The sequence below is a fragment of the Terrapene carolina genome, unplaced genomic scaffold (assembly GCF_002925995.2).
Source record: "Terrapene carolina triunguis isolate 2854851 unplaced genomic scaffold, T_m_triunguis-2.0 Scaffold194, whole genome shotgun sequence".
NCBI lineage: Eukaryota > Metazoa > Chordata > Testudines > Emydidae > Terrapene > Terrapene triunguis.
The window spans coordinates 8,449,408-8,459,843 of record NW_020664545.1 but is presented as its reverse complement, the minus strand read 5'-3'; the positions used below and the strand labels follow the sequence as shown (position 1 = coordinate 8,459,843).

The 10,436-nt window shown below is 58.9% G+C and overlaps 2 protein-coding genes across 2 annotated transcripts in view; both read left to right on the top strand.

Moving 5' to 3' along the window:
* Window positions 1-1,833, top strand: part of CREB3L3 (cAMP responsive element binding protein 3 like 3) — a 14,974-nt gene extending 13,141 nt beyond the window's left edge. Inside the window, exons 8-9 of the mRNA XM_029912287.1 lie at window positions 329-425; window positions 1,358-1,833. Coding sequence (XP_029768147.1) covers window positions 329-425; window positions 1,358-1,701 — 441 coding nt within the window. The 3' untranslated portion in view covers window positions 1,702-1,833. The remainder of the gene's footprint in view (window positions 1-328; window positions 426-1,357) is intronic.
* A 6,970-nt stretch (window positions 1,834-8,803) lies between these two features.
* Window positions 8,804-9,928, top strand: LOC112108647 (relaxin-3 receptor 1-like). The gene has a single exon (XM_024202847.2). It carries the CDS (start codon window positions 8,804-8,806, stop codon window positions 9,926-9,928), a length of 1,125 nt encoding a protein of 374 aa, XP_024058615.2.
* The last annotated feature ends 508 nt before the right edge of the window (window positions 9,929-10,436 follow it).

Genomic DNA, 10,436 nt, shown 5'->3' with positions numbered 1-10,436 from the left:
ACAGACAGACATTGGGGTATGAATGGGGATGGATGGACAGACAGAGGAGTATGGATGGAGATGGATGGATGGATGGATAGACAGACTGAGGATGGAGATGGATAGACAGACAGACAGACAGACAGACATTGTGGTATGAATGGGGATGGAAGACAGACAGACACAGACTCATGACCTGCTCCCAGTGTCCCTAGGGAAGTTGAAGTAGGTCCTCTGGCTGGTACCCAAGTTCCCCTACTCTTGCCCCCCCAACCCACAGACGGGGGTGGGGCAGGAGACCATGACTATCGGAGGGACCAGCTGACGTCTCTCTCCCTCCGACTCGCAGGTGCTGCTGCTCTCCTTCGCCCTGATCGTCTTCCCCTCCATCAGCCCCTTTGCCCCCAATAAAGCGGAGCCGGAAGGTGACTTTGGGCCGGTGAGAGGTACGTGCTGGTAATGTGCAGAATGCAGTGGGAGTTCAGGGGTCCACAACATGCCGGCTGCTCCCTGGGAGCTGAGGGGTCCTGCACAGACCTACGGGCAATGGACGGTGTTGTGGTTAAGGTCTGGGAGACAGGACAGCTCCTTTCAAGCCCGGCTCTGCCATGACTCGCTGGGTGACCAAGGCACTGTCCCCAGGTCCGTGCCTCAGTTTCCCAGTATGTAACACCAGGAGGATACTGATGTGAGATGACATCGGTGGCGGGGTAAGCAGGGCTGAAGCTAAGCCCTTGTCCACAGGCAGTACCCCCGCCCCCGCCATTCAGGGGCTGGGCTGGGAAGCTGCCGTCTTCCCAATCAAAGTAAAACCCAAGGGCTTTACATTAAAATTTGGTTTAATAAAAATTCCCCTGGCACTTTTTTTTGCAGTCTGAATGCCAACCTGGGTAGCCCTGCCTTCCTAAATGCCCCATGGAGCTTTCACTAGACATTGGCTCTTTTTAATTCCTGGGGCCGCAGAGCACTGCGGGGTTGCTGCGAGCTGTTAAGCAGTCGCCGCGTTCCACCCCAGAAGTGGCTGCATTTCAGCACTGGGGGAAACACAATCCCGAGGCAGCATTGCCGTATACTGTTATGCAGATGTCCGGTTCCACCCCAGAGGTGGCTGCATTTCAGCACTGGGGGAAACACAATCCCGAGGCAGCATTGCCGTATACTGTTATGCAGATGTCCGGTTCCACCCCAGAGGTGGCTGCATGGTAGTGCTGGGTGGAGCAATTTCCGTGCCCTGTAAAGAACCATGGGGTGCGGAATGATTCTCACAACTTGTGGGGGAAGGGCGGGGGGGAGGGGCACTGCTGAATGGTGCTGGGCGGCTGGCGCTGGGAGACCCCCCACTGATTGGGCTTGTGCCCCCTCTGCTCCCCCGTGGCAGTGTTCTCCAGGTCTCTCCATAACGCTGCCTCCTCCCGGGTGGTCTATGCCCTGATGAAGGACGGCGCCGAGAGCCCCCAGGAGCCAGAGAACCCCGTGTGGACGGAGTACGCCGGCGAGGCCCAGGGCGAGCCCCGGGGAGTCCTCCGCAAATTCCTCAGCAGCCAGGCGCTCGCCAGGCCCCGGGCAGAGGCTCCCCAGGCCAACGGGACCGGGGCCCTGCCGCAGGACGGACACTCGGACTCGGAGGGGCTGCGTCACGACGGCCCCATGGCGGCCTCGCTGGCCTGGACAGAGCCCAGCCAGCCGAGCCAGGTGCGGCTGGAGCCGGCCGAGGAGCTGTGAACGCCCCCGGCTGCCTCCCCCGTGCCCGGCCAGCGACGGCGTGAGCGGGAGGGCCAGGACCCCGGCCGGGGGTGGGGGCACTGATGGGAGTGCTGCCCTCGGGGGCTGCCCGGGGTGGGGTGGGGCAGTGCGTGTGTGGGGAGAGTGAGAGAGAAAGGGGGGTCAAAAGAGGGGGGGCAGCTGGCTCCTCGGAGGCTCCAGCAATCGCCGGGGAGGGGAGCCTGGCCCCTGGGCAGTTGCCATTTCACCCAGCCCGGAGCTGGAGGGGAACAAGACTCTCCGGCCCCCATCCAGCCTTCCACCCCCCTGGGCTGGGGCACGGTTGCCGCCGGGTCCCCTGTAGATTCCATGGGCGGGGAGGTTTCCCTGCGAATTGTCTGACATTTCCCCTTCCTCTACTGCCCCTTCCCCCCTTTCGGTGACGCCCGTTGAGGATTGCAGACGTTTATCCCAGCGCTGCCCGTCCACCCCAGCCCCACATCTGTGTCTCTTCCCTGTGCTCCCTCGGCTTGGGGAGGGGAGGTGGGGACCTGCACAGAGCGGTCCAGGAAAGGGATGGGTCGGTCCCCTCCCGGCCCCATGGCACGTGGCCTCTGGGTGCATAGCCCCAGAATCCCCTCAAAGGCCCGGGGAGGTGGGCAGAAACCGGGCCGCCCTGCAGCTCCACTTTGCAGGCTTCTGGGCAGCCTGGAGCGGCTGGGGGGAGGAGGGGGATCCAGAGGCAGCGGGGAAGGGGACCGGGCAGTTTCCCAATGGGAGCCGATCCTGTCTGAGAGAGGCGCAAGGGGGAGCGGGGCCCTTTGTGAAAACGGCGGGGGACGGGCTGGAAAACCACGGGTTGCTCTCCCCAGGGTGTGGGGAGCTGGTTAATACTCAAGGAAGGCCCCGGGGACATTGGCTAGGGGGCTGGAGTGCAAGCGAGTCGGGGCTCGGGCTCTGCCTGCTCCTAGCACTGCCTCTCCTGGGGGGGCACGGAGGGGATGGGGTGGGGAGTTGAAATGGCCAGGCACAGCCCGGGGGGCACAACCCCTCAGGAGCCGAGAGCTTGCTCCTGAGTTCAGCAAAGCAGCACTGACCGCACCTGGCAGCTGTGATGCACCAGGCCCCGTGCTGGGATCCGGCTTAGCCGCCAGGCAGAGGGAAAGCGTCAGGAGCTGTGCGTGTGTGTGTGAGAGAGAGAGAGAGACACTGCCTGAGGTCATGTGCACAGGGCCCCCGGCCGCGCAGTTCGACGGGACGCCAGGGCTAAGATGCTGGAACTGAACCGCCTAAGCAAGGCAGCGTGAGCCCCGCCTGGGTGCCTCCCCCACTTCCCTCGGGGAGCCTAGTCCCCAGGCTAAGATCCTGGGGGGGAGGCATAGGGAGAACCCCTGAGGTGGTGGCGACTGACCCTGCCTAGGGTCTCAGAGCCCTTCCCCAGAGGGAGGCCTGTGAAATCCAGGGCCGCGGGGAGGGGGGGGGCAAGTGGGGCAATTTGCCCCACGCCCCGGGCCCGCCGGGCCCCCATGAGAATATAGTATCCTCTAGTATTGCAACCTTTTTTTATGGAAGGGGCCCCCGCAATTGCTTTGCCCCAGGCCCCCTGAATCCTCTGGGCGGCCCTGGCGAAATCCAGCTGGGGCCAGGGCAGCCTGTGTCCCTGGCTAGAGTGGGGCACACGCTGCGATTCTCTCGGGGGGCCCCGCATGGCCGGGGGCGCCGGCGGGGGATGCTGGGATATTTGGTGTTTCTCTGTGTTTGGGGGCAGGGGATGAGGATTGGTTTTTTTTAAGCCTGAGTTTTCGTCTCCTAATAAACTATTTTAGAAGAAACGGCTGTGGAGTTTGGCGGGGGTGGAACCAGGAAGGTATACGGGGTTGGCCAACACTGGGACGGCCAAAGGCCAGCACCCGACCGCCCGCGGCTTTCCACACCCCCCCCCCCCCCCCCCCCCGCGGCGTCCCCCCCCCCCCCCCCCCCGCCCCCGAGGATGCTTCCCCTGCACTCTCCCTCTGACCGGATTGTCAGACGCACCGAGCACCCAAGTCAATGGGAGCTGCAGAGGCTCCGAAAAATCAGCCCCATGGGGGATGGGCAGGGCACCGGGGGGAGGGGGCTCCCTCCTCCTGCAGATTCCCCTGGCCCGGCTTCCTGCTCCACCAGTGCCCGCCCGGCTTTACGCTGTCCTCCTTGGCGCTCACTCATGGATGGGGTGGGGCAGCAGAAGCGAGCTAGCACAGAATTGGAGGGGCGAGCAGCTGGGGGAGGGATGCCCGGGCAGGGCCGGATAAACGTGTCCAGGACCATACGGTTGTAGCTGGCTGAACAACAGAGCAGGGCCCTGGTAGCACTTCCTGGGCGGTGGGGGCTGAGGGCACATGGGTCCTTGGGAGTGGCAGACCTGTGGGACTGAAGGAGGAGGGGGCAGGTACAGAGGTGGGGCGGGGGCGCAGTGAGAATAAGGAGGCGTCGGCCTTTCCTAGCTGGAGACCTGGCTGCAAATCCCAGCGGAGGGTCACGGGCCAGGCAGGTGCGTGCGTCACAAATGCAACCACGGCTCAGCAGCGAGTCGGGGCCGGGGCAGAAGGGGGCCCCCAGCAGGCACGTCCCCTTCGTTCCTAGAGGGCAGCAGTTCAAGTCACCCCCATTGCTGGCTGACTCCCCTCTGCCCCCCAGGGCAGTGCAGGGCCCGGAGATAACCAGAAGATTCAGTCTCCAGGGCTCTTAGGTTTGGTCTTATAGGGTGTGTCTACGCTGCAATCAGCCACCCGCGGCTGGCCCGTCCAGCTGAGGGCATGCAGGGCTCGGGCGAAGGGTGCAGATGCTTGGGCTGTGGCCGGAGCTCTGGGACCCTCCCACCTCTCTTGTTAATGGCCGTGTTGACCCACCCTTAGAGACTACACCACAAGGACTCTTGGGTCCAGTAGGACCCTACCCGGGGCCAGCTGATTATCCCATACCGGCCCGGCGTCCTGGAAAGCCCAAGTCATGTTGTATTTATTCCCCCGCACGGTGCACCTGGTCTGGGGCAGGCCCAGAACACAGTCCCACGTCACGCCACACACCCCTGCTCCAGCATCTTCTGCCACATCCAGACTCCACCTTGGGCCTGAGGGTTTGCTGAGCCGAGTCAGACTGATTTGTGTGGACGGAAGTGGGGCTTGGGCTCAAACCTGAGTCAGAGCCCGAGCGTAGTTAATTCATGCAATCCGAGAACAGAACCCATCCCCCATGACTTACTGCTATGTCCCTAACCCATCACAGCCCCGCTGTGTATTCGAACGCAGCCCCGTGCAGAAGGCTAGCACACGGCCAGTGTGTCACTGCCGTCCTCTGTAGGCCCTGATTTGAAGACTTAAGGATTTCAGTTGTGCCTGGCCTTCGCGCTGGCTTCCTGCATGGGCTGAATTTCACCCATGGCACCCTGCGAGGGTTCCTTGTTTAAGTCGCAGATTACTTCTGTTCCCTGATTGGATGGCTTTATGGGACTGACCACCAGCCAGTCCTGCCAATTGCAATCTGACAAGTGACTATAATAATAATAACACAGAACCCTCGCTTTCCTCTAGCACTTTTCATCCACAGAACGCAAAGCTCTTTACGAAGGAGGTCCCCGTTTTATAACTGGGGGAAACTGAGGCACAGAGCATGGCCGTGACTTGCCCAAGGTCAGCCAGCAGGTCAGTGGCAGTGGTGGGACCAGACTCCATGGCTCCTAGCACGCTGTCCAGCAGGTCACACTGCCTCCATGACTCAACTGCTAGGGAAATCAAACATCAGTGTGTCCCCATCAAATCCACTCAAATCGAAACGCACTTTCTGATCAGAGCGGCTCTTTTGCAGACAATTTTCTCCCCCGGCTGCTCAACTCTACAGACTCCCAGGACACTCTGATCCTCCCGGGTTCCTATTTGCAGGCGCGATCTCCCCAACAGACCCTTTCAATCGCTCTGTTCCGCGTCACCTACGCCGAGCGCCGTGGTGGGGCGCAGCCGCTGGCCTGGCTACAATAGAAGCTGCCAGTGTGTGTCTCGTGGGCACTACGAATTAAAGATTAGTGGCAGTTTTAATGACGCGGACAAGCAGCAGGAAGGCACAATCTATGGGAGCTCCTCCCCCAGTTTGAATCGAACTTGTCTGCAAACCTGTTCTGGGCCTGATTTGGAGAGGTGCTGAGTACTTGCAACTCAGGATTGGACCCTAAATGTTTTATGGGACGTCTGTAATTTAAGGATAATGTCTGGGCGTAGTGTCATGTAATGGGAGTGGACTACATCCACCCTGATTGAATTGGCCCTGTCAACACTGGTTCTCCACTTGCGAAGTAACGCCCTGCTCTCCATGTGTCAGTATATAATGCCTGCATCTGTAACTTTCATTCTATGCATCCGAAGAAGTGAGGTTTTTACCCACGAAAGCTTATGCCCAAATAAATCTGTTAGTCTTTAAGTGCCACCAGACTCCGTGTTGTTTTTGTAGATACAGACTAACAGGGCTACCCCCTGATACTGGGCGTAGCTCAGCGAATCATAGAAATGTAGGACTGAAAGGGACCTCCTGAGGTCACCTAGTCCAGCCCCCTGCGCTGAGGCAGGACCAAGTCAACCTAGACCAGCCCTGACAGGGGTTTGTCCAACCTGTTCCTAAAAACCTCCAGTGACGGGGCTTCCACCACCTCCCTTGGGAGCCTGATCCAGAGCTTCACTCCCCTGAGACTTGGAAAGTTTTTCCTAATATCTAACCCAGTGGTAGACAACCTATGGCACGCGTGCCGAAGGCAGCATGCGAGCTGATTTTCAGTGGCACTCCCACTGCCCGGGTCCTGGCCACTGGTCCGGGGGGCTCCTGCATTTTAATTTCATTTTAAATGAAGCTTCTTAAACATTTTAAAAACCTTATTTACTTTACAGACCACAATAGTTTAGTTCTATATTATAGACTTATAGAAAGAGACCTTCTAAAAACGTTACAATGTATGACTGGCACGCGAAACCTTAAATCAGAGTGACTAAATGAAGACTCGGCATACCGCTTCTGAAAGGTTGACGACCCCTGATCTAACTGAAATCTCCCTGGCTGCAGATTAAGTCAATTACATCATCCTACTTCCAGTGGTCATGGAGAACAATTGATCACCGTCCTCTTTAGAACAGCCCAGTTCACTGTCATGTTGGCTAGGAATCAAACCCAGGTGAGCGGCTTGGGGGCTCGCTCTGGTCACCGCCCTGCTAGCGACATGCCCCCAACGCTCACGGAAAGTGCTTTTGACAAAGGTGTAATTTAAGATTAAATAGCCAGCAGTCAGCCTCTCCAGGCTGGAAGCTGGCAGGTGAAATGAAGAGGGCAAGAGGGGAAATTGAATGCAGTTTTCAATCTGACAGGTAGAGGATTTAAAGTGCGGGGAGAGCAGTGGTTATCTGCTAAGTGGATCTCTCCTCCGGAGACGGTGTGTTTGTTCAGAGGATTAAATTGGGTCAAAAAGCCTTGCAAGATCCCTGTATCCCATTCTGACTCCTAATGACTCCCAGAGAATGCTGGAAATGAAGATCTGGCCCCCCTGGAAATTCAGCCTGGAGAACTGAAATGCCTCCCCCAATGCTCGCTTCCACGGGTTGTTTGAAGACGACACTGGCTGATCGGTAGGGTAGAAGAGATCAAACTGCAGGGGCAGATTCTTCCCTCGCTGGTGTAAATCAGGAATAAGTTGAGTGAGTGTGGCAGGAACAATAAAGAAACACCGGGCCGGATTCTCCGCTGCCCTGCAACTTGAATTATCCCCAGCGCCAAGTGGGTGTGAAACGGGACCTGCCTGTCACACACGACTGTGTAGATTTGCTATATTCTGGTAATCAGCTGCCAACATTTCACACCAGAGGGGGCTGCATTGCAATGATCCCTGGTGCCGTTCCCAGCCACAAGCTTTGGGATACGGTAGCGGGAACAGGTTAAAAACTGGAGTGGAATGGAAGGCCTCTCTTACTTAGACTGTAGGGACCACCTTTTGGTTCTGTGTTTGTACAGCGCCTAGCGCAACAGAGTCCTGGGCCCTGACAGGGGCTATGACAATACAAACAACAACTAACAGTGGAAGCGTGTCTGAGGCGCTGGCAAACCTGTATTAACAGAGTAATAGACACAGGGCTGCGTTGCACCCGGCTCGTCTGCACTGAAACAGGCTCCTGCTGCTGAGGCCGCCTCCTCTCCCGCCCCCCACCCCACCCTCTGTTTGTCTCTCACCCATATTGCACCTTGCCGTTGCCCTTCGTGAGACGAGCCAGTGGTTAGGGCTGAGCTAGCCTAGAGCTCAGGAGACACAAGTTCAAGCCCCTGCTTTGCCACAAATGTCCTTTGTGTCCTTGGGTGCATCCCCTAATCTCCCAGTCCCCCTGCTGTACAATGGGGATAACAGCAATGCATTGACGAGTGAGAGGAGCTCAGATACGGTGGTGATGGGGGGGCCAGATACCTACCACAGCTAGTCAGATTATTAGCAGGTATATTCCAGTAGCACCTAGAGGTGGTATGGACCCTGGGGCACCAGGTGCTGCCCAGACACGCAGTGAGAGACTGTCCCTGCCCCAAGGAGCTCACGGTCTAAATAGACAAAGGCGGGAGGGGAAGCCCTTTGTCCAAGGTCTCAGTTCCCGGCTCCGTGCCTCAGTTTCCCCCCGTTTCGAGCAAGGCGTGTCGTTTGACTACCCGTCTGGACGGCGTCAAACACCATGAGACGCTGATGCCGAGTCGGGGGCGGGGGGAGGTCTGGGCGCTGCTGTAGGGCCAAGAAGAAATACGGTAATCATCCTACGGGGGAACGTTGGTAAAAGTCACCTTAATATTGCTCCTGTTCACACGGCGATTCCTTGCCGGAGCCGCTCCGGCGCACCGTCCTCTCCTGCTGTTTCCCTGCCAAGGGAGCGGGTGCAGGAGAGGAAAGAGTTAGCCGGGGGGGGGAGCAGGCAGCGGTTTGGCTGCTCCCGTGCTCCGGCCACGCGTGGCAGGGAGGGGGCTCTCCGCAGGCGGATCCAAACGGAGCGGTGCCGAGAGATCGGATCCGAACCTTGGTGGGAGCCGCGGAAAGCAGAGCCGTGGCTTGGAAAGGGAAGGCGAGGAGAGTCCAGGCGCAATGCCTGAGCACAACTGCTGCAGCAGGGGCGAGAAACTCCCGGCAGGAGGCAGCGGGAATATCTCCAATCACAGCCTGGCGGACCTGGTCTCCTTCCTGCCTTCGGACGGCCCCCAAGCCACCCGGATCGCTATCGCGGTTGTCTACTCCGCCGTCTGCACCCTGGGGCTGCTGGGCAACCTGCTGGTGTTCTTCCTCTTGGGCTCCAGGCGCCGCCGGAGGAGGTCCAGCGTGACTTGCTTCGTGCTCAACCTGGCGGTGACCGACTTCCAGTTTGTCCTGACCTTGCCCTTCTGGGCGGTGGACACGGCCCTGGATTTCAGCTGGCCCTTCGGCAAGGCCATGTGCAAGCTGATCTCCTCGGTCTCGGCCCTGAATATGTACGCCAGCGTCTTCTTCCTCACCGCCATGAGCGTGGCCCGCTACTGCTCAGTGGTGTCGTCCCTCAAGGCCGACCAGGGCTCCTCCTCCAGGCGCCTGGCTAAGGTGGCCAGTGCCATCATCTGGCTCTTTGCCGCCTTAGCCACCTTGCCACACGCCATCTTCTCCACCACCCATAGGGTCTCCGGGGATGAGCTCTGCCTGGTCAAGTTCCCGGAGCTGGAAAACATCGACCCCCAGTTCCTGCTGGGCTTGTACCAGACCCAGAAGGTCCTGCTGGGCTTTGTCATCCCCTTGGCCATCATCTCGGCCTGCTACATCCTCCTCCTCCGGTTCCTGAGCAGGAGGAGGATGAGCAGCAGCAACCCCAAGACGAGATCCCGGGTCACCAAGTCGGTCACCATCGTGGTGCTCTCCTTCTTCATCTGCTGGCTCCCCAACCAAGCCCTGACGGCCTGGGGCATCTTCATCAAATTCAACCTGGTGCCCTTCACGGAAGCCTTCTACAACACCCAGGCGTACATCTTCCCCGTCACCGTGTGCCTGGCTCACACCAACAGCTGCCTCAACCCCATCCTCTACTGCCTGGTGAGAAGGGAGTTCCGAGAGGCGCTGAAGGGACTCTTGCTCAAGGTAACCCCTTCCTTCAGCAAACGTGCCAGCAAAGCCCACCCCAGGCAGGGCTCAGCCCTGCTAGCCCGGCCAGCAGCGAGGGAACTGCCTGAGCCTCTGTGCTGTGGGTGAAGCTCCGCTCATCTCAATGTCGAGGGGTCATGGCTGAGGCACCGGATTAGGACCCAGGACAACTGGGGTCTCTCCCTGACTCTGTGCCTCCGTCTCCCCTCCCACCTTTTGTCTGTCTTGTCTATTTAGATTGCAAGCTCTCCGGGGCAGGGACTGTCTCCTGCTTGGTGTATGTACAGCGCCTAGCGCAAAGGGGCTGCAATCTCAATGGGGGTCACTAGGTGCTATCCGGATACATTTGGGGCAGTAGTGTCTGTTCATTCAGCTCCCTGCACTGGAGTCTTTGGGGGGCCCTGGAATACAAATAATGACACTAATGGGGGAGCCGGGTGTGTGTGTGTGGGCGGGGGGGGGGAGGGAATCTAGTCAGTCCTTAAAATGTATGTGGGATCCAAGTGTTTAGGGAACAAAATCCCTGGAGATCAGCTCTAAGCGGAGATTTTCCAAGCTGTCTAAGGGCTTTGGACTCCCGATTCCCATTCGAATGAATGGGAACTGAGCGTCTCAA